This window comes from Manacus vitellinus, unplaced genomic scaffold, assembly GCF_001715985.3.
Source record: "Manacus vitellinus isolate BGI_N305 unplaced genomic scaffold, ASM171598v3 scaffold_24_pilon, whole genome shotgun sequence".
NCBI classification, from domain to species: domain Eukaryota; kingdom Metazoa; phylum Chordata; class Aves; order Passeriformes; family Pipridae; genus Manacus; species Manacus vitellinus.
Window position 1 is genome coordinate 4779725 of NW_021939798.1, and position 23499 is coordinate 4803223.

Genomic DNA, 23499 nt, shown 5'->3' on the forward strand with positions numbered 1-23499 from the left:
AAGAGAAACAAATTAATATGAGCATCATGCTCTATTGTGGTGGGGAAAATCGCTGCATTGTGTTAGAGAATGTTCTCTAGATTTCAGCAGAATGTAGTGTTGTAACTAGTGATGTAAGACAGTACTTAATAGAGGGGTTTTGCAGGGCTTGAACACTGGACTCATTTTTAACCTTGGATCCTTTCAGATCTCAGCCACAGTGGATTGGGAGACCATTATGAGAATTCCCACTGGGGACAGCAGCCCGCTTTCAGGAGTGAAGGCAACTGCAGCTGGGATAAAGTGATAATAGACAGGACTGACAAGGAAGCGTGGCCTTCCATAACCGGAGCTGAGACTGAGTCTGCCTCAGAATGTACTACAGACACTGACTCTGCCTCCAACTGTGGCTCAGAGAACAGTAGCATGGCTACAGGGAGTGCCCAAGGCAACTTCACTGGACATACAAAGAAAACTAATGGCAATAATGGCGCCAACGGAGCACTCGTCCAAAGCACTTCTAACCAGAGTGCCCTTGGAGCTGGTGGAGCAAACGGCAACGGCAGCTCGGCCAGGGTGTGGGGGGTGGCTGCGGGCTCCAGCTCTGGCCTAGCTCACTGCTCTGCCAGTGGTGGGGATGGAAAGATGGACAACATGATGGGAGACGGTAGAAGTCAGAACTGCTGGGGTGCTTCCAACTCGAATGCTGGCATTAATCTTAACCTTAACCCTAATGCCAATCCAGCTGCCTGGCCTGTACTTGGACATGAAGGAACTGTGGGAGCAGGCAACCCTTCCAGTATTTGCAGTCCAGTCAGTGCCATAGGTCAGAATATGGGCAACCAGAATGGGAACCCAACAGGCACCTTGGGTGCCTGGGGAAACTTGCTGCCGCAAGAGAGCACAGAACCACAAACGTCCACTTCTCAGAATGTGTCTTTCAGCGTACAACCTCAGAACCTTAACACTGATGGACCAAATAACACTAACCCCATGAACTCTTCACCAAACCCTATCAATGCAATGCAGACAAACGGACTGCCGAACTGGGGGATGGCTGTTGGCATGGGGGCCATCATCCCGCCCCACCTGCAAGGCCTTCCTGGTGCTAACGGAACATCGGTTTCTCAAGTCAGCGGGGGCAGTGGTGAAGGAATGGGCAGTTCAGTGTGGGGGATGTCCCCAGGTAATCCTGCCACAGGAAACAGCAATTCTGGGTTCAGTCAGGGGAATGGAGACACTGTGAACTCAGCATTAAGTGCTAAACAAAACGGATCCAGCAGTGCTGTGCAGAAGGAAGGAAACGGAGCGAACGCGTGGGATTCGGGGCCTCCGTCCGGTCCCGGGGTCCTGGCGTGGGGCAGGGGCGGTGGCAGCAGCGGTGTTGGTGGTGTGCATTCTGGAGCTTGGGGCCACCCCAACCGTAACACCAGCAACGGTGTCAACGGGGAGTGGGGCAAGCCCCCAAACCAGCATTCCAATAGCGACATCAATGGGAAAGGATCAACAGGGTGGGATAGCTCTAGTGTTACCAGTCCGAACCCTGCCATGCAGCAGGGCAATGAACAAATGAACTCTTGGGCCAAAGCTGCAGCATCTGGCACCACGGCTAGTGAAGGAAGCAACGACAGCGGTGGGAGTCAAAATGAAGGCAGTACTGGGAGGGAGGGGGCTGGAGAGGGCAGGAGGAGAGACAAAGGGATGATAGACCAAGGGCAAGTTCAGTTGCCAAGAAATGACCTTGACCCCAGGGTCCTGTCCAATACAGGGTGGGGACAGACCCCTGTAAAGCAAAACACTGCCTGGGAATTTGAAGAGTCCCCAAGGTCTGAACGGAAGAATGACAATGGAACAGAGGCCTGGGGTTGTGCAGCTACTCAATCTTCAAACTCAGGGGGGAAGAACGATGGGTCCATCATGAACAGTACAAATACCTCTTCAGTATCTGGGTGGGTCAACTCTCCACCGGCAGCTGTTCCAACAAACACAGGTTGGGGAGACAATAACAACAAAGCACCAAATGGCCCGGGGGGGTGGGGAGAGTCAGCAAGCTCTACTACTGTTAATAATGCTGCTGCTGCCAAAAGCGGCCACGCTTGGAGTGGGACCGCAAATCAGGAGGACAAATCACCTACCTGGGGTGAACCTCAGAAACCCAAATCTCAAAACTGGGGAGATGGACAGAAATCAAATCCAAGCTGGACTTCAGGAGGTGGAGACTGGACAGATTCATCATCTGTTCCTGGACACTTGGGTGATGGGAAGAAGAATGGATCTGGATGGGATTCTGACAATAGATCGGGGTCTGGCTGGAATGATTCCGCAAGGTCTGGGACCAGTGGGTGGGGAAATGGCACAAACAGCAAGGCTAATACAGGTACAAGTTGGGGGGAATCTTTAAAGCCAGGCCCCCAACAAAATTGGGCTAATAAACCCCAGGACAACAATGTGAGTAACTGGGGAGGAGCTGCTTCTGTAAAACAGACGGGGTCAGGGTGGGTTGGTGGGCCAGTGCCAGCCAAACAAAAAGAGAACTGTGAGGCAACTGGCTGGGAAGAGCCATCGCCACCGTCCATTCGCCGCAAGATGGAAATCGATGACGGTACCTCAGCTTGGGGCGACCCAAATTACAACAACAACAAGACTGTAAACATGTGGGATAGAAATAATCCTATAATTCAGAGCAGTACCACAACCAACACCACCACCACTAGCACCATTATCAACACCAACATGGTTGAACCTCAGCCATCGCACCAGCCAAGTGCCCAGCCGAACCGGTCCCCGCTGCTTGGCCCAGGTATGAAAATAGTTTTTATAAGTGATTTTATAGTTTTACCAAGTACTTTACACCAGTACCACTTAACTGAATGCTGTCTGTCCTGTCAGTGCGAGGTTGGCGTGTCAAAGGTAGAAATCCTGTATTTATGTCGTAGAATATGTTTATTTCTTTACTCTGAGGCTGTTTTAACGTCTCATCTTGAGGACAGAACTTACAGGGCTCGACACAAATTTCCATAGTCCAAGTGAATGTAAGAAAGGCTTGAAACAGTGCCTGGTCAATAACCTGGAAGGTTCTTGGATGGTGGACCCATATTTATTTTGGCATCTCTTCCCCAATTACTTTTAATTTGAGAGTTTGGGGTCTTTTGGCAAGCCTTTCTTCTCTTATTTGTCTCCTGTTCTTGTTGGATGGACTCTGTTCATGTTTAGATAGTCTGCATCTGTTTCTCTGCTGCAAACCATCTCTCTTGGCAACACATGTTTGTTAACAGTTGCATGAATTCAGGTTTTTGCTGTTTCTCTGTTGTCTGTTATGAAGGAATGGTTCTCCTCCCTACCTCAGGGCATGGGCAGTACCCTGGATTTTGTGTGATTCTCGTAAAGCAGGATTGGCTAAACATGTTAATATTCAGGGTGGCTGGGAAAAGTTATTCTAGCTTCGGCTGTGCTCCAAAGAAAAGTTTTTAGACATCTAGGAATTTTTCTAATCAAAGACAGGTACTCTTGTGGACAATCAGCAAGGAATTAAAATGAGAAAAATGCTTTAAAAGGAGGTATTTAAATAAAAGTTAACACCAGCAACCCTGATCTGTGTCATGATCACAGACCTCTCCAAGATTAATCTAATCTTGCAGTGCTGTTACAAATTCTTCATCTGATTTTTGTTTCCAGGTTTTTGTTCCATCTTGGTCATGACTAAGTACTCTCTTTTTAACCACGTTTTTTTCCAAGTGGGATTTGTTCTCTCATTTCCAACTGTTTTCTCTTTGATGTTGTGAAATAATTCAAATTTACTCTAATGACTGTGTAAAAATAGTCTTGTGTTCCCCACTCTGGTCAAATATTTCAACAGTTGAGGCACATGTTATTGGAACACATGTTATTTTAATAAAAAATTTAATAAAATAATATGTGCTCCCAAAGGAGGAATCTTTAAATAGCTTTGTACTTGGTCAGTTCAACATACGTGATTGATAATTAATTTTCTTTAAACTTATTTCATCCATATTTAAAACTTTACCCATGGAACAAGAATTCAGATTTCTGAATTGTAATGGAGCTGTCATGGAGGTGAATTTTTGATTGGTTTAAGTGAGGTTTTGTTTTTCATTGAGATGATTTTTGGAGGATTACCTTGGTGCATGTAAAACAGTTCATACACAGCAATGCATTGTTAATGCTATTAAATAATCTTAACACTTTGCAGAGGAAATCTTACAGTTCTGAGTCTTTCAGATTTTGAAAAGGGAGTTTAAAATTTGGTGTTAATCTGCAGTGATTCCTCTGGAGAATGGACAGTAGCAAAGGAGGGGTTTCATTGAAGCAATATGTTTATACACTTGGAGAACTGCTTATGAATCTGTAACCTCCTGCTCAAGTTGCCTCATGACCAGGTTAAAGGTACAGTGTTGGGCATCTTGTAAAATGTGAATTGGAAAGATTCTAAGAAAAATATATTTTTTTAATGTTTTAAGATAAGCAAAGCCAGCTCTCAGAATACACTGAAGTCAGCATGCAAGGAAGTATAAAATGAGCAGTAGTGAGAACAATTCAAAATACAGTTCTGATATTAAAATTGAGGTCAAGCTGCTCCAGGAATAAATTAGGCCTTTTGTTGTGTATTTTTGTTCCATATACTTAGAACTGTGTACAGAGGTACAGGTATAAAGGCCAAACAAGGGAATATTTTAAAGGATTATTGTCTAATCTGCAAATGGAAGCGAGGAGCAGTCCCCTGAGCCTCGAGGTGTTCTGCCCATGTTTACTGGTGGCTGTGCCCAAGAAGGACCAGCCTTGTGCTTATCTTACTCAGAGAGCAAAAACTGCAGTTTCAAGTGATCCCATTAACTTCCCATCCGGAGTGCAGGGGGCCCAGTTTCCCCAGTGGCAGGGCAGCTGCAGAGCAATATCCTCTTGGTCTGTGTGGAAATTACACAGACTTAAAACATCTACAAATCATCTCCCATCTGGGACAGCTAAAAGATGGGAAGCAAGTAGTGAGTGTCTTCCCTCCCACACAGACGGGGACCTGCAGCTTGGAGTCATGCTGTTTAACCGTAGTTTTTCCTACTCCAGTTCCCTCTCCACTTGGCTTTGCTTTTCCAGCATCTGCAGTAAGGAAGACAGGAATCCTGTAACAAATAGACTTCAGTAATGCACAACCAAATTTCATCCAGCAACAGTTTTTTTCCATGTACAGTATTTCCATGCAAAACATGATCGTGCCATGAGAGGTTGTGCCATAGGGCACAGTTAAGTGCTTGTCTAAAATCTTGCAACACTTGGACTGTGTAGTTACCATGGGCATTTTCTCATCTGCATGGGTCATGAAGTGCTTTGCCAGTCACATTCAGGGAGTAGAGTGAATAAGGAATCATGGATTCTGTTCCTCTGTAAGTAGGGAAGGTGGTGCAGCTGTAAGATGTCACAGTCATACATCCTGAAAGCAAAAAAGTGGATTTTAATTTTGCTGTACAGCACTAGCTAGGGGTTCACAAAGGATTAGCAGTCCCCTTTAGGGTTGAAGTTTATGCTTTTTTAGTTTAGAAGTAGAGGCCAAGTTACAGTCTTGTTATTCAAGTTGTCACCCATCCCCAGAAGTTCTCCAGATTCTTTGAACACAGAACTTAAAAGCTATTGATGGGAAGCAGATGTTGGTACACACTTGATGAAAATGCAGAATGCTCTAAGGAGTTTCTTCTTCTATTAGAAAAGAAGAAATAAAAAGAGGGGGAAGGGGATAGATGATGTGATAGATGTAGTCCTTTCTGGTTCTAGGAGCTTAGTCCCAAACCTCCAGTGAGTTACTTAGGAAGATGAGCAGGAAGCTGGTGGGTTTGAGTTAGATTTGATTTTAATCTAAATTACTTTTGCATAATTCTTCCCAGCACTTTTATTTTGTGTGGCTTTGATACAAGGGGAATAAGAAGCGAGAAGAGGTTTTTCAAACAGGAATGATTAAAAGAGATTTTTGGATCCCAAACAGCACCAGATCCTTCCTCCAAGTGCTGAGGAGTGGGCTTGATGCTTTCCTGTTCCCATTAGGCTGTGAGAGCCTGGCAGGGTTCCAACCACCCATCCTCCAGCTGAGGAAAGAAAAAGCAAAAGATGATACAGGCTTCCCTGTGGGGGGTTTAGGTCAAAAATTAAGGTCTTTGTGATTCCTAGACAGCAATAAGGTTAAGTTTTAAAAATCTTACCCAGGCCTAAGATCTGAAAGCTCCAGACACCTCTGTTCCTTTTGTAATCCTGTGCCACTGTCTCAGTGGTAACTCGTGACAGCCATTGCCTGTGATTGATGTGAAATGCAGGGTGCAAGGGATGTGTTTTCCTTACTTTGAACTTCCATCAGAATGCATTTGAAACCAGCTCAGCTTTGGGCTCAGTTAGGATGCTCATGAAAACCTAAAACCCTGTTGTGGGAGCTCAGCCCATGAACAGCCAGGTTTTTGGGGAGCAGCCAGGTGATGATGAGAGACCTTGCCCTTGATTTTCACACAAGAGTGATCTCACTGCTGAAACCCAAATTAAAGCTTCCTGAATGCTGAGAGGTACAAGGAATCATGGAGTTCCACTGCATGAACTGGAATCCCTTCAAGAAAATGAAGATTTGAAAAGTTAAGGGTTATAAGTGGCTCTTAAATATATATGTTTATTTATATATATATGAACCCCTCCCTTGTACATGCACACCTTATAGCTTAATTTCTTCTATTAACAGACTAGTGTCTAATTAGTAAACAATCTCTTTTCTACCTGATTTCTTCTTTTTTTATCTACATAAGGTCCTAATATTTTGGTTTGCCTGTATTGTAGTCATGTATCTGCTCTTTATCACGGACCAACAACTTCAAGGAAAACAATTTCTGCCATCCAAATGGCTATAGGGTTATTTTGAGGGAAAACAACTGCATCCTGCCACAGCTTAGTTAACATTTCACTTTCCCTTGAGGATTTCCTGTTGGCTGTGGCCCAATGTTAATTATGTTTTTATTTCTATAAAACAAAGCTCTGCCAATGTGTCCATGTTTATTACTCACTGTGATCTTTTTGTTTCTTGCAATTCTAACAGTGTTTAAAAACTTCAGTACCAAAACCTCACTTTCTTGCCAAAGAAGCCTTTAATGGAGCTCATTCTGTTGCAAAACAACACTCGTGCAGATCTGGGGTGGTTTTAAGGAGCTTTTCCTTGAGAAAGCCTAAAGCATATTATTTTCATAAAGAAGTTATTAAGTTTTCTCCAAGCAGAATTGTTGGAAAATGTTAGCCAGGTTCAGGTTTTGAGGCCACGTAGGGTTTTGCATCATTCATTCAAAAATGTAACTACATTCACCTTCAGAGTTTCTAAAACAGAATCATATGGAGTCATAAAAAGGTAGCACAGAGATAATAACGTTGGGACAGCAGGTACTTACACAGAGAGGAAACAGGTTTGCAGTTCAGAATTACATACAGGTTCATTCTTGCAGTGCACAGGTGGTTTCTCCAGCAGCCTTCACGTTTTATTTACTAATTTCCTCCACTTAATTTGATCTGGTAAGATAGTTTTGAAACCTTTTTGTTGGTTTGTTTAGTTTGCTTTTATGTATTTGCATTACCCTCATTTAGTAAAGGCTGGTTCCTCCATTATTTGTAATCCTGTATTATTTACTGCTCAGTGAATTCAAAAGCACTTAAAATAACTTGGACGTTACAGACCTGTGGCCTTTAATCGATGTTGTTGAATTTATAGTAAAAAGCAACAGCAGGAACGGTTCTTTTGAGGCTTTTATTCTATAATGTAGCACACTTTGGCTTTTTAATATATGAATTGTGTTTTAAGGTTGATTTCATAAATGAATTAGGTAGACTTTCCAGTATAGTTTGCATGAACTCAAGGAAATATTAGTATTCTGCACTGTCTCTGCTTGTAGTCTGGTTGGTGCTGTAGAGATGTTTTGTTTCTATTTCATTTGCCTGCAGTTAATCTTTTTCAGCTGCCAATATGATTAAATACACGCAGTTGTCTTCCAGTTGCCTCCTGAGTAGTGAGGCAGAAATTCAAATAAAACTTGCCTCAAATAAAGTTGGCTTGAAGATACAAGCAGAAACCTTGAAATGAGTATTTCAGGTGCAGCACCAGGGAAGCTGTCGTGTTAAGCAGAGGTTCATTTAGATACATCTGTGGATCTGCCAGTTTATCTTCTTTACACACCTTAAAATAACATTGATAGAGCCTAAACCACAGTATTTTTTTGTTTCAAATAGAAATCACTTTAATGAAACAGTGACATTTTGGGTTGTTTCAGGAGTATGCTTTAAAACAGAGTGAATCTTGCTGGTAGTGAAGGAGTTTTATTAAGCTGTTTGTTCCTGAACATGTCACCATGGTTTTGTGCCATCTGCACTTTGATCAGTGTCTGAGAGAGCTGCAGTGGCTTCAAGGAATAGAACCTAAAATAAATATCTAATATGGGAACACTGGAGCCATGGACAGATCTGAGCACATCTATTTGAAAGGAATTTTTTTTTCTCTGCTGGCCAACATTTGAGTTGTTATTGGCAGTGAATGTTGCTCCAGTTTCTGGTAACAGAAATTCTGTGGAAATCAGTGAGTTCTGCAAAGACTTGTTGCTTAGTGAAATGGTTAGTTCAAATTATTTTGAGGTATTCTTAGATATAGTTTTTTTGTGGTGATTTCCTTGCCATCGTCTACCTATTCTAAGTGTCAGTTTGTGGAGAAAACGTTGTTCCTGCTCTCTGAAACCTTTCCAGAACATTTTTATAGAGCACTGGGGAGCAAAAAAGGAATACTGCTGAGGCAAAGTAGGCATTTAGTTCTTCAGTTATAAAATACCTGTCTTAATAATATTTGTCTCCAGTTAAAAGAGAACAAGTTCCTGAATTAGCAGCCTAATTACCAGGGGAAGTTTTAAGCAGACTGAATTCTGTAATACTTGTCGAGACCTCAGTTGTCATGTAATGGGATGCAATTTTTTATAATTGTGGAAAAATAGGTTAATATCAGGTATCTGTTCTTGGTTTCTTGCTTGTTATGCATCTCTTTTGTATATATTTAGAAAGTACCTCGAACTCCATCTGTGATCCAAGTTCTCTCTTCAGAAAAAGCTCTGGTAATGATAGTTGTAAATTCAATTTACCCTTTTGCTGTGTTGGTCAGGGTTGCTCTGTAGGCCTCAGAAGCTGCATGGCTGTTCCTGCCACATTCAACTTCAGGGCTGAAATGGTGTCATATGGATGTAAGCTCATTACATTCAAGCCAAGCCAGACTAAGGCTGTTTCTGCACAGTAGCTTACGTCTTTCAGTGAGTTAATGCAATACCCTTTAGGAAAACAGTGACTTCTACCTGCTGTTCCTCATGGCTTGACTGTGGATCCTGATTGCAGTCTTGTCTAGTTCCCCTAAAAAATTATATTTATTACAATGTAGAGTCTCAGTGTTGAAGGGGTATGTAGGGAGCAGAGTCAACCATGAGCCGGAATAACAAACAAATAGCATCTCACAGGGCACAAGAAAAGAGATTTTATAATTTGTAAATAGTTAAAAGGAATTAAAATAGGTTTAAATCTTTTAGTGAATCAAGGCCTGGCTCGGGTTGGGTCTCCTGGACTCTGGCCCTGCTGCCTGTGCTCCCTGAGCCCTGTTTAAGCCGCTCTGAGAAGTCACGTTTGAAGCAGCTGCTCCTTGGGATCAGGTGTGCTGCTCACCTGGCTGCTCCTGGCTGTGGAAAAAACCCACTTTCTGCCCTGGCCACCTGGTGTTAGTATTCAATTAAGAAAAAGACTTTTGGGACCGCATCTAAGGGATTTTTTTTTTTAATACACTTAATTAGAATCACTGCGTGTGCTTACTGGTTCACGTCCTTTGCAGAAAAACTCTTTAGTGAAATGTCCACCTTTGAAATGAGTGACAAAAGGAGTTTTTCCTCTCATCAGTGTTCTCCTTCCCTTGCTCCAGCAGGCTGGGGAGAGATGCCTGCTGTCCACACAAAGACCGAAGCTTCTTGGGGAGAGCCCTCGTCCCCTTCTGCTGCAGTTGATAATGGCACTTCGGCGTGGGGGAAACCCCCCAGCAGTGGGACCGGGTGGGGAGAGAATCCTGCCGAGCCAGCAGGGACATACGGAAGAACAAACACTCCAGCTGCTGCCCCAGCACTGTGCAAACCAGGTACACACGTGGGTGTCACACACTCAGAGGTTGGGGGAGAGGACGGGGAAAGTGGGTTTGTTTCTGCCAGCAGTTTTTAAACAGAGCTTCTGGTTTTCTGTGTGCTGAAATCAGAGGCTGTCTCAATTTCGTTCTCAAAGCTGCCTCTAACTGTCGATACTCCAGGTACCAAATTAATCCAAAAATATGAATATAGTGCATCAGTCCAGTAAATTTAAAGGAGAGTTAATTTTGTGTACTTGGAAAGCAGTATGGTAGAGATGCAGAAGAACATGACTAGATGCCTAAAGAAGTGTAATTGGGATGAGAAGCAGCAGAGTTCAGCCAAAGTAGGACTGATTCTGGTAAGAAAAGCAACACCTGAGAGCAGCTAGTTATAACCTCACTGTTGGGTCATAACCTCACTGTTGGGTCATTCTTCAGGGAGTGGGTATTTTCTTCAGCTGTTACAGTTGTTCACAGGTTCAGGAACATCCCGAACTACTTCCTGCTTCATGATTCCTAACTCATGTTATTTGATAAAAATCCTTTATCTCTGAATGCCCTGAAGGCTACAGTGATTGCTTTTGGCTTCTGTTTTGGCTGTGGGAGTTGCCTGAAGTTCACTCCTGCAAAATACCCTATTGAGGGAGAGATAGAAGGCTCAGAACACATAAAAGGAGAAGCGAGAGGTCTTAAGATGAGTAATCCCAGCTTTAAACAGAGTAAACAGAATAAAATGGACTGCAGGGACACAACCTCATCACTGAATAGGTGATGAGGTTCCCTGCAGCTCCTTTCAGACTCCATTCTTCCGAGATGGGAGTGAGTTTCTGACCGTTAATGACCTCGAAATTTGGGTTTGTTCGTCGGAAGAATGTGGCAGCTAAAATGGTGAGATTCGTTGAAAGCAAAATAGCACTTAACAAGTGTGTGGTCATAGTTTGGTTCCCTGTTCCTAGGAGACTGGAGTGGCCATGACCACAGATCTTGCTTGTTCTGGGGGAAAGCAGGCCTTGTGGTTGCTGGATTTTTTTCTTCTCTAAGTATTTAGAGAACTTTTCTTTTTTGCTAGCTTCAGAGAAGACATCCTTATCATTTAATGCCAGTTAAACTATTTGATAAACCTCTGTGTCTCTTGGAAATACTCCTGTTAGCACAATGAATATGGCACAAAAGGATATTTCTGCAAAATTAAGAATTTTTCTTCTCCCTCTTTCCCTCCAGCTTCAAAATCTATGCAAGAAGGCTGGGGCAGTGGTGGGGATGAAGTGAATCTCAGTACTAGTCAGTGGGAAGATGAAGAAGGAGATATGTGGAATAATACTGCTTCACAAGAGAGCAGCTCCTCCTGTAATTCCTGGGGGAATGCCCCGAAGAAAGGACTTCAAAAGGTAAAACAAAAATAAAGACACTCTCTAGGAAGAGTGGATTTAGTATTAACATTTGTAGAATAAGTTGTCACAAGTTTGCTGTTGCATTACACCTGAAATTAGATCTCTGACACCTGAACCCAAGCACAGCTTGCCACTACAGTGGTTCAAGTACAGCCTACCTTGTTTCCAGGGGGAAATGGGAGATCTTTGAATTTAAGCATGTCAGATGCTTTGGGAGTTTTGTTGCTGTTGCCTTTGTTTTTTTTAAGTTTTCTAAGCTTCCATGTATTCTAAAATGAAAATGTATTAACAGAAAGAAAAAAAGGTGTTAAGGGGGCTTTCAGTCACTTCCCATGGTGGTGGGAAAGCAGTAGTTTGTGATGGATTTGTTTAACAAAACCAGCTGTTTTCTGTTTGTGAGGAACCAGCAGATAACTGTACGGGGTGTGTGTGTGTGTGAGAACAAAGCGAACTTGTATTAATGCTGCACTCAACCGAGAACGTAGAAAATTGTGTGAGGAAGTTTCCCATTGCACAATCTTTATTTCAGGACAAGGCCAGGCTGTAACTTAAAGGAATTGGGAATGCATTTAGCCACTTTGTTTGTTGTTCCATTAGCCAACAGTTAGGCCGGTGATTTGATCAAGTATGGTTGTTTCTTGTACTGTCCGCAGCCCAAAACAAATCCGCGCTTGTCCCTTGGTACTTTCTGGAGAACTGAAAGGAAGAGACTTCTTAAGGATTTTGTGATAGAAAAGCTGCACAGAGATCTTTTAAAGGTGTTTATCTAGACGCTCTTGTTTGTTTTTAAGAAAATACACTGAGTAACATTCTTAACTTCAAGGTCGCAAACTTGTTTTTGGGAATGTTTTTCAGGAAGTGTTGTACTATTTCGGCTTTATTTCATTACGTTTTTCTGCCAAGGATTAAAATGAAATATGTAAATTCAAAGGTGGTTTTAATTCAGTGGTCGACAAATCAAATATTAAATAGTACACTGAACTTTATTCAGCTGAGATAAAATTTGTTACACTTTTGGGGGAAGAGAATCGTAGTCGCGTTGCTCGGAGGGTTCTTCAATACTTTCTGAATTAATGTACTAATACATCTTTCAGTAGCATGTGTTATTAATAAAAAACACTTACCATTTCTTCTATGTACATCTCACTAGTTTGAAGGTGGAAACCAGCCCATTAATGCAGTGTCCCATTTATTTACTAAGGGCATGAAGACATCTAGCAAGCAGGATGAGGCCTGGATCATGAACCGTCTGATAAAACAGCTCACAGACATGGGCTTCCCTGTGAGTAGTGCTCAGACAGACACCTGACTTAGCCTTGGTAGCTTATAGTTCTGGCTTGATTTGTTTCAGACTGTAGGTACAAAAAGACCTTCAGTCTCTTCTTCAGGTCAGGAAGCAGCTCTGTTACCTGCACTTTGACTTCAGAAATCTGCTGTAAACTAGTGAAGTGCTCTGAAATCAACTGGAGGATACACTTTGTGTGATGGCATTTATAATATTTTGATGTTCAGAGTTTTATGACAACAGGTATTGCTTTGAACTGCAGTAATAATTCCACTCCTGTTCCCCTTTTCTTATTAAACAGGTAAAATGAGAGTATAGCTGGATTTTTTTTTTAAGAGAAAAATCATTGTGATATTTAAGTTGTCTGTAGGAAAAGGGAAGAGTTTAAACAGAGCAGTGTGGTTTGACCTCGTAGAGCTGGTACTTGGCAAACTGAAACAACTGAGTTGTGAGAATCGCCCAAAGGAGAAAAAAAAATACACACAGACATTATTTAGGCTGCAGAGTAAATATTAGATCCAGTGTTTAAGAGATTTATCTGTTTTCTCAGGTTGCTTAGAAATCCTATGAGTGCAATTACCTTTTTTCTTAACATAATTCATATTTTTTGACAGAGAGAGCCAGCGGAAGAGGCCTTGAAGAGCAACAGTATGAATCTCGATCAGGCCATGAGTAAGTATCTGTGTAAGTAATTTTTTTTTGTCTTTAAAGCAACAGAGGAACCTTTCATGATTCCGAGAGTTTCATTACATCCAGATCAATTGGCTAATATTTATTTTCTTGCTTTTGCCTTTGCAAGCAAGATGTACTACTCAGAACTACTGTTGGCAACTTTATACTGTCTCTGTGTCACCTTTTCCAATATAATTTCCTTTTCTGTGCAGGTGCTCTGCTGGAAAAGAAGGTGGAAATGGACAAGCGTGGAATGGGAGTGACCGACTATAATGGAATGGTCACCAAACCCCTTGGCTGCCGCCCACCACCAATCTCCAAAGAGTCTTCCATGGACCGCCCCACCTTCCTTGACAAGGTGAGCTCAGAAATAGGAATGTCATACACAAGTCCAGGTGTGCACTGTGTAGAAGGCATAGAGAGAAGTGTGATGGATATGGCTTTATTCCTTTTCTGGTCTTTATTTAATCTCACGGGGAATAATTCGGTCCTTGCGTGAAGGACCAGGGATTTGATTCCCACATAGAAATAAACAATGGTCATCACCGGTTTTACACTTGAAAACTTCTCAGGGAATCAGTAATACAATGAAACTAGAAGTGGAAAACACCAAAGAAACGAAGCACAGAAATCCTTTCACTCTGTGAGGGTCCAGACAGTCAGTGACCCTTACCCTTGCCCACATTAACAATCAGGCAGGACTAAGGCCAAAATCTTCACGAATTAGGCTCTTAATTCCTCTTTCAGTTTTGAGCTTCTTATAGATTTCAGTGAAAGTTCAGTACCTAAATAGGAAAGAAGCTGAGGTATTTTTGTTAAGTCTCAGAGCAGACACGCACAGTCAGAAATAGCTTCTCCAATGAGCTTCCCTTTCTCTGGTCACATATGACAAATTTCACAGCACCATTTAATGACTGAAGAGGAGGCTCCACAAGTTTGTGGTGTCCAAAATTCAAAGTGACTAAAGAAAAGAATATGGAGAAAAGTGCTGCCAGATGTTCAGTACAAAATGAGGTTTACAATCTGATGCAAAGTCCCACTAAATCACCCCAGAACTCCCCTGAAAATTATTGATAAGGAAAGAACAATCTCACATGCCAGGTCTGTGTGTCACAGGTTATCCAGAGGTTCATACAGATGGGTGGTGGTAGATTCTGAACACATAAATTGGTGCTTTTCACAAACTGTGCTGAAACCAATTCATTTTGCAGAAGCTGTGTACAGGATGTGAGGCAGAAATGATACCTAGTCATATAAAGTTCATTCTTAGCTATGGCAAACTTAAACGAATATGTTAATTGAAGGCCAAGAGATGCATGCATGCATGCCAGTTAACCTTCCCTTTTCTTGGATAACAATATCTTCAGCAGTAAAATTATTGCCAGAGAGAGAGGTGCATTATGTGCAGCATGATGCATAATTATGGAAACATATGTTAAACACAACTATTGAGAAGGGAGTACTAAAATCATTAATATTCATACAGCAAGTAAAATCTTTCAGTCTAGGCATAATCTGTCACAGTGACTTTGCTATAACAAAAGGAAATAATCCCACACTGTATTTGTTAGCTATCACAGTGTTGAGCAACTTGTTAAGTGAATTAAATAAATATAGTTCCTACTTGAAGAACAGATTTTTTTTCTCCAAAGAAATTCTTTCTAGTTCTGCAGCTCATGCTAATAGAGCAACTCCTCTTCCCCAAAGGCTTTCTGCCCTTTGTGGTAGTATTCCAGAGCATGAGTCTGGAGCTGTTTCCTTTCCTGCTCAGATCATCCTTGTGAGGAACAAGCTCTCAGCACAGCTGGACAGAGCATTCCAGCCAACTTTCCCTGTTTTACTTACTGCCTTAGCAAGTCATTATCCTTTTATTGGCTCTGCAGAGTCTTCAGTGAGTTCTGCAAGGTTCCTCTTCATGAAGTTTTAGGTTGGGTTTGTGTGCTCATTGCTACCACACTCTCACTGATTCTCTCAGCTCACCTGCATTGAGACTCCATCATTTTTCTCCTGCATTTTCTCTGACAGGTAAAGCCAGCACTTAACTTTTTTTTAACCTTATGCATTTGAGGAGGGAGAATTTCCACCCCTGACATTTGCTTCTGGACCCTCTGAACTCCCTCTTCTCCCTGAATCAGTAGTGATCTGTACAACTCACCATCACCTTTGAATGTTTGCTTTCTCTTGTTCCTCAGTGCTTGCTGCAGGTGCTCTTTATTCCGTGTCACACTGAGTCAATCTTTGGCACTTGGTGCTTTGTTAATTGTTTTATTTCTCAGGGTGTTATCTTGACCTGTAGGAGCATAACATGAGAAGGGAGAAAATCCAGTGGCTTGGAAGAAATAAAGATGCAGCCCTGATGCATGATCTCAACCACATTATCTTATACTTTGCCCTGATGCTGCTTCCAAACTTTCTCCCAGATTCTTGAGCACACAGGAGACTCTGAAATTCTCACCTTACAAATGAAGTCTCCTTTTCTCTACTGTCTTATTCATTGATGAGCTCTTCCTTTCTACTACTGAGAGATCCAGGTCTACAAGTCTTGATGCCTCTTAACTGTAAAAGTCTTATGACTAGACATTTTTCTTGTTTCTAATTGAAACATCATATTTGTTGGTTTTTTCCAACCTCATCCTTCACATTCTGATCCCAGTAATCTCTGGTGACTGTGACTGTTTTTTGTCATTGGGGCAATAAACAGGATATTTTGTTATTATGCAGAAACGCTTTTTAAGGCCTGGCAATTAGATAATAATTGCCAGAATTTTAAGCTTGACTTAAAATTCTTCTTTCCTTCATCTCTGCTTCCTATGATTTGATGGCTGTTCCTTTTTTGAACTTGCAGACTTTGAAACCACTTTCATCTTCCCCTGTATAATGAGTATTTCTTTTGAGTATTGCATTTCCTCCAAGTTTCTTTTGGCTCTACCTTACTCCTGTCTGATTTGAAGAGAACCTATTTTGAGATGAGATTTTATTACTTTACCTTCCTCTTTTAGAAAAGGGGTTTTTTTAAACTTTTTTTTTTTTTTTTAAGAAGTCAGTGTGTATTTTCTACCCCCTATTTCTGTTACTGACTTAGCATAAAGACCTCTGACAAAATTCATGAGCCTTGCTCTCTGTTTGGGGCATTTTGATTCATGAAGTGGCAGTTGTTGGGAGGTGACTGTCAAAGTGTCTGCTAAATAATCTATATCTCAAAGGGCTGAAAAAACCTTAGAGTAACACCACTTCCATTCTGACACATTTGGTACTTGAGAGTATTGTGAGAGACTTTCCAAAGTCCTAAAAAGCACCAGTGTGGTGTTTTGTGTTGGATTGCTGTAGTAGCAAACCCTGCAGTAGGATTTTACAGGTGTGTCAAGTCCCTCCAAAAAAGTTAAAAGCAGTGCTGTGTTGAGCATAATGTGATGATTCCAATGTGGAGGATTTGCTTAATTGATTAGCCTGAGGGAGAAATGTAACATAAATTTGTAAGTAAATCGCTGAAGAGGAAAAGTTAGGTAGAAAAGATTGCTCTTCAGGAAACAAATATTATGTAAAGGAGCCTGAAAAATAATGGATTACAAACCACTGTGAGCAGTAAAGGTGTCCCCTGGTCTGGGTTGGGAATGATTTTAAGTTGACCAACTAAAATACTTTATGTTAAATGAATTGATTTCAGTTCAGTTACAGAGCACAGATTTGTGCAGCAGTTTAAATAAAAGAGAACCAAATGAATGTGAACAGAGTGTCATAAACTTGAACAAAAGCCATTTGCTGCAAAAGGAACACCCTTGTGAAGGAGTCTGCCTGGTCTAGAAATTAAATGCCTGAGTCTCCAGTGTGGCTTCTCCTCCACCATCTCTGGCACTGCCTCTTTCAAAAGTGAGAAAAAATAACGTCAGTGAGACAAGACTTGAATAAATTTGGGGGGCAGGGAGGGATTGCATTTCTCTTTCATGGTCAGTAGGTCTGTTCACATAGGAAACAATGGCATCTAAAGGAGAGAGCACACACCAAGCTTGAAATTATTTTCACTTTAAAGGGGGAAGGGTAGAATTGTAAACATATGTCTGTGATCTGAAGAGAAATCCTTGAACCTGTTACTGTCATGCAAGCTGCAGTTGTTTGTGGAGTGTGACTGATGTCCAGTAGAATGTAAAATATCTCAAGCTGAAAGGCCTTGGGGATATCATTAGAAAATGTCAGTGTCCCCCTCAGGATAGTCAGATAACATGTCAAGTGTCACTTTGCCTCATAGTAAAGAAACTTTTCCTTTGCATCAAAGGAGAGCTGTTGAAAATGCATTTTTCAGCATTAACTTAGAACATAAAATTCACTGAGCATGCTTGCTGCATTAGGTCATTTATTTGGGTATCTGGTTCGCAGACGGGGCTGCTTTTTGAACAAAGGAGGTTTATCAATACCTCACAGTCCTCTGGGGCATTGAATTTATAGGTTGAAATAACCAGGCTCCTCACCTGTTCAGAAAGCCTTTCCTTGCAATGAACACATCCCCTGAAAAACCCCAGTCCAGCGCATTGCAAATTAGAGATTTTTCCCTCTGCCTGTTTTTTCGGAGCCCTACTTTGTACACAGTGTTATTTGATCATGCTTGCCGCAGGCTCCCCAGACATCAAAGCACAGTTTGAGATAGAACTCGGTGCCCCACTGTAATACGAGTGAGATATCTACCTGTTTGATTGGGGATTCTGTAATTTATTTTATTTTCTGCCTTGCTGTTTGCCCCCCGTGGGGGCTACCTCCTGTGCATCATAGCCACGCTCAGCCGTGGTTCCTTGCAGCCCAGTTCTCAGAGGGGGCTCCTCCTGCCTTGCTAAAACCTGCCTCCTCCTGGGGATGTTCAGGAAGGCTGCACAGATGATATTGTCATTATTAGGTTTAAGTGGTTTGTGTTCATTGGGTGCAGGGTAATGTTTCATAGTGGGTATTAATAACTCAGCGCTATGTGAATATTAAAAGAGGCTCATGTGTCTCAGTTAGGAAAGGGGATTAGTGCAAAAATGCTTTTTTAAGAGCAGAGCTATGATGTGGAACCAAATCCAGACTGATGTTAAATAAGCTGATCTGGCCTCTCCCAAGTTTTGGGTTGGCTAAAGCGGTATGTCTGATGTCTGCACTCTGCTGCTGAGAGTCTTCCAAACAGACAGAGGACTTCCCTGAAATGTGCTGGCTCTCTTCCCTTTGCACCTTTCAATCTGGTGGAGAAAAGAGGAGATAATCCAAGTGGGGAGAAGGCAATGGCCACATGATAGCTCTGCAGTTGTCTGCTAGAATCCCTCCTTTCCTCTGGAGAGGTGGGTGAGGGTGATTGTGCATTTGGGGATTAAGAGCAACCGAGTTAAGAAAAACAGTACCTTAATGCTGTTTCTCTCTTTCTTCTCCCTTCACTCCATGCTTCTCATTCCCTGTTATTCATACCTTTTTTTTATATATATATTTTTATTCATCCATGCCCTTTTCTGTCTCCATGGGACACTGTTTTGTGCGCTGTCGGCTCCTGGCACCGCACACAGCTCACCCTTTCTTTCTCCAATCAGGATGGCGGCCTAGTGGAAGAGCCCACTACTTCACCATTTTTGCCTTCACCAAGCCTGAAGCTCCCCCTTTCAAACAGTGCACTCCCTAATCAGACCCTGGGCGGGATTGCCTCAGGGCTGGGCATGCAAAACTTGAATTCTTCTAGACAGGTAAGGCTGTCAGGGGAGATCCAAGGTGAATTTCAGCTCTCTTGGATTAGCTGCTAGAGCCCGTCCGTCACTTCCCCAGGGAAAACGGCTTTAAACTGAAAGTGCAACATCTTTGTTCACGTGAAATATCAGTGGAGGAACTACCTGCTGTGTAAACGTTTCACCTTATAGGACATAAAACAACTGATTAGTTGTAATTAGCCTGTTAATGACACACTTCCATTAAGAAGAGTCTGCAGTGTTGTGAATTTATATCCCTGGACCCTGGCGTGGCTCTGCTTTGATTGATGGAAATCCCTTTTTTTGAGGCATTGCAAATTGTCACACTCAGAGGCAGAGACATTGCTCTAGTTCATTTTTCCTGGCAGGCTTAATTATTCAGTGATGAGACGGGGAGAAGTGAGGGGGGCTTTTTTGTTCCTGCTTTAAGTATCAAGGCAGCTCATAGTTTTGCAGGTGGCAAGAAAGAAGCTGGACTTCCAGCACCCAGGTCAGATGGAGCATTGAGGCAAGGGGGGGTGTTTTGGCCCTTGGGTAGAACATGCTGAAAGGGAAAGAAAAGGAAAGGAGATGGGGTGGAAGACTGATAAACACCATAAGACTGAGAGGCTGTAAAGGCTGTTGATTATGAAAAGGTTATTCTTGCCATCAAATTGAAGTTCTAGCAAAAGTAAGAACAACACAGAAAAATGCTGTCTGTCATTCTAGGGTGGCTCTTCTTATGTATATTCTTTTAAAGTTAGTTTTTTAAAGGCAATGCTTGTCCAGTACTTCCAGCCCATTAAGCACATCTTTCTGAAAGAGAGCCTGCACTAACAGCATGTCCATTTTCAGGAGCTTTGTAAAATGATCAAGTACAAAAACTGCTTACCTAACTTGAGGTTGGGGTTGCTGTGAGTTTAATGCCTCCATTCTCCCTTGCTGCACAGATACAAACATTTTGGGCAGGTACTTTGCATTGTTCATCTCTTGACCCTCCAGGGCTATGCATCTTTATAAAAGCCATGTTCAACTTCAGCTGCCTTTTGTTCAGGCATCTGTACAAAGTTTTGGGGGTTTGGGATGTTGGGTACGTGGCAATCCTTGCCGTGCCCGATTCTAAACCCGGTTGTCAACACAGTCTGTATGTGCTGCTTTCTTTATTCGTGCCTGTCATAACCACTGAGAATAGAGACTGCACAGACAAGTAACATCCAGGTTATGTGTTGAGTGATGTCTTTACATGCCAGTGCCATTCTTGTCCTGCTGCAGATACCGAGTGGCAATCTGGGTATGTTTGGCAATAGCGGAGCAGCACAAGCCAGGACCATGCAACAGCCGCAGCAACCGCCAGTGCAACCTCTTAATTCATCCCAGCCTAGTCTTCGTGCTCAAGTGCCTCAGTTTCTATCCCCTCAGGTTAGATTTCCACTCATAAGTTTTCCCTTTGCCTAGAACTCTTCCATGCTCTCCTCTCCTGAGGTTTGCAGCCACTGCTGCCTGGCTGTGTCCCTGTTATCTATTTACATGTTGCATGGCTGAGATGGTCTCACATTATGTACATTACTTGTGAGGGCACATCATTGAGTTCCTTTTTGCAAACAGTGGGTGTTTCTAAGCAGTTTGTTCTCATCTCTTTTTCTGTAAATGAACTTTTGAGTATGGTTATTAAGATAACCCTGCTAATTTTTGGATAGTTCACAGTACCATTTCAGGTAACAGTAATATATTCCAGCTGAAGTTTTGTGGCTCTTATGAATGGCTCACACAGTTGTCACTGTTAAAAGCAAACATACAATGTTTAATACACTGCTCTTCCTTAGGTTCAAGCACAGCTTTTGCAGTTTGCAGCAAAAAACATTGGTCTCAGCCCTGCACAGTTAACCTCGCCAATTAATAATCCTCAGCATATGACGATGTTGAACCAGCTCTATCAGCTGCAGCTGGTAAGTTAAAAGACATGGCAGATAAGCTCTAAATCAGAATTGAAGGCATGAAGATAAAATGGGGAACTGCTATCTAAATTTTTAAATGACGTGACAGATCTTCAAAACAATCAGATCCTGATTTCTTTGGCAGAGTTTCTTTTCAAAGAAACAGAATCATATTTTTTGCCTCAGGCTTTATAAATAGTCATTTGTGGAATAATTATCCTTTACAACTGATCAGTGGAACTAAAAGTCGGTTGTCTTCCTACTGCTGTGAGTAACAGTGTATTCTAAAACAGCACTGATGTGTGTGTTACATGTCAATATAGACCACTGACTGACCAGCTGAGGGGTGTGTCACAACAGAACCAGAGAAATCTTGGCAGAGCTGGTGACCTGAGTTACCTGCAGAACTTCCTTCATTTGCCTCACTAAAACATAAAGTGTAGGGCAAATTTCCTTTAATTAATGGAATTAATGGTATATTAAAATTAGCATATGATAAGAACTACTTATTTTTTGCAAACATGTTCTTTTGCTGTTGTGTGAAAATTTTGTATATATATATGTGTGTGTGTGCATATGAAAATGTTGAATTGGATTTTAAGATTATTTTAAAAAGAGATACTGCAAAGTCAGTATTTGCCAGGGTTAAACATAGAATTGAGGATGACAAACTAGCTTAGTTGCTGCTGTCAATGTGCTAGAGGAACTGTTCTGTTAGTAACAGTGTTTGATACTATTCATTTCTCGTTAGGTTTTGAGGAGCACAGCATTATTGTCATAATAATTTAACAGTACCCAGCTGCTTGAAAAATATCTGTACGGAATTTCCTTTGGATTTTGAATTCATGTGTTTCAGAGAAACACCTTGCATGTCAGTTTGCTGCCAAGCTAACCATTTTAAAATAGTGGATTTTTTTCAGGAATAAAGCAGCAAAAGCGATTTAACTACAGTGTTGTCAGAACTGGGGAAAAAAAAAAACAAACCACAAAAATGAACACTGGACTAAAATAAATAAATTATAAAATACATTTGTGACAAGGTTGTTACTTTTGCTTCATTGACTGTTTTCAGAGAACTCCAGTGTTTGTCTTTTCTATTTCATGATGTACCAGAGCAGCTCTAGCAAGCATGTTCAGCCTGTTGTGTGTGTTGGGGCTCTGACCTCTCCCTTGTCTCTGCAGGCGTACCAACGTTTACAAATCCAGCAGCAGATGTTACAGGCTCAGCGTAATGTTTCCGGACCCATGAGACAACAGGAGCAGCAAGTATGTTTGCCTGCCAGCCCAATCTCTGCATTACTTTGGTTTCAATAGCTTAAAAAGACCAAATGACATTATAGCAAAGCAGCTAAAGCATCCTTAAAACAGGAATGCAGTGCGTGACAGCAAAGGGTGCTGAGTGTTAAAGCTGTTTCACAGCGTTATTGGAGGAAAGCTCTTCACCCCTTAATACAGTCAATTCTTATTTGTAAAGAGATCCATTGTGTTATTTCACTGCAGAGAAAGAAGTCTGGTGTCTTTTTGTTCCATTGAGCATTTATTGATTCTCTCTCCTGCAGGTTGCACGTACAATCAATAACATGCAGCAGCAGATCCAGCAGCACCAGCGCCAGCTGGCCCAGGCCCTGCTTATGAAGCAGCAGCCTCCCCCTCCACATCTATCTTTGCACCCCTCTGCAGGCAAATCAGCCATGGATAGCTTTTCACCCCATCCCCAGGCTCCCGGCCTACCTGACCTGCAGACCAAAGAGCAACAGTCTTCACCGAACACCTTTGCTCCTTACCCTCTTGGTGAGTGTCCTCCCTGCAGCAGGTCCACTTGGAAAACACAGAGGGAGTCTTATTTCCTTAACTCAGCATCTAAATATTTTGCTCCACAGTGTAACAAACATAAATACATAAATATATATGTTTATTAAATAACACTGAAATGCCAAAACAAAATCGTGGCACTACATGCCTGTGTTTTGGCTGTGTTTAAAGTTTGTGGTAGCTGTATTTGCTACCTGTGTTCTGCCTACAAATAACCAGAAGACAAAATTTGCCTGATCAACTATTCACTTATGTTGCTGTTTATGAACTAAGTGTAAATTAACAGCATCATGTTGTAAAATACACAAATGTCATATTGATAAACACGAATATCATCTGGGAAAGTCGTGGAAAGTCATCTTTCCACTGTAATCAGCACTGGTAAGGCATCAGTTTTCGTCAGTGTATTCCAAGAAATAAATGGATCAGAGTGTAGGGGAGGTGATTAGATGTTTCAAAAACACAACTGCTAAGGAAAAAATGAAATCCTCTGCTCACTATAGTCTAAAGAGGATTTAAGAGACATGCAAGAATCTTCAAAAATGTAAAAGAGCTGTGAATAAGTTTTCTTGCATGTGGCTAATGCAAGAGGTAATAA

The 23499-nt window shown here is 41.8% G+C and overlaps 1 protein-coding gene across 15 annotated transcripts in view; it reads left to right on the forward strand.

Annotated features, from left to right (window-relative positions):
* Window positions 1-23499, forward strand: part of TNRC6C (trinucleotide repeat containing adaptor 6C) — a 105803-nt gene that overhangs the window by 68909 nt on the left and 13395 nt on the right. For 5 of the 15 annotated variants that reach the window (XM_018073254.3, XM_018073259.3, XM_018073270.3 and 2 more), the window contains 12 exons: window positions 188-2779; window positions 9941-10150; window positions 11357-11523; window positions 12180-12284; window positions 12728-12808; window positions 13426-13483; window positions 13696-13841; window positions 19003-19176; window positions 20428-20574; window positions 20979-21101; window positions 22272-22355; window positions 22649-22880. In XM_018073254.3, the coding sequence (XP_017928743.3) occupies window positions 188-2779; window positions 9941-10150; window positions 11357-11523; window positions 12180-12284; window positions 12728-12808; window positions 13426-13483; window positions 13696-13841; window positions 19003-19176; window positions 20428-20574; window positions 20979-21101; window positions 22272-22355; window positions 22649-22880 (4119 nt within the window). The remainder of the gene's footprint in view (window positions 1-187; window positions 2780-9940; window positions 10151-11356; window positions 11524-12179; window positions 12285-12727; window positions 12809-13425; window positions 13484-13695; window positions 13842-19002; window positions 19177-20427; window positions 20575-20978; window positions 21102-22271; window positions 22356-22648; window positions 22881-23499) is intronic. The other 10 variants (XM_018073258.3, XM_018073263.3, XM_018073268.3 and 7 more) reach the window with 7 other exon arrangements.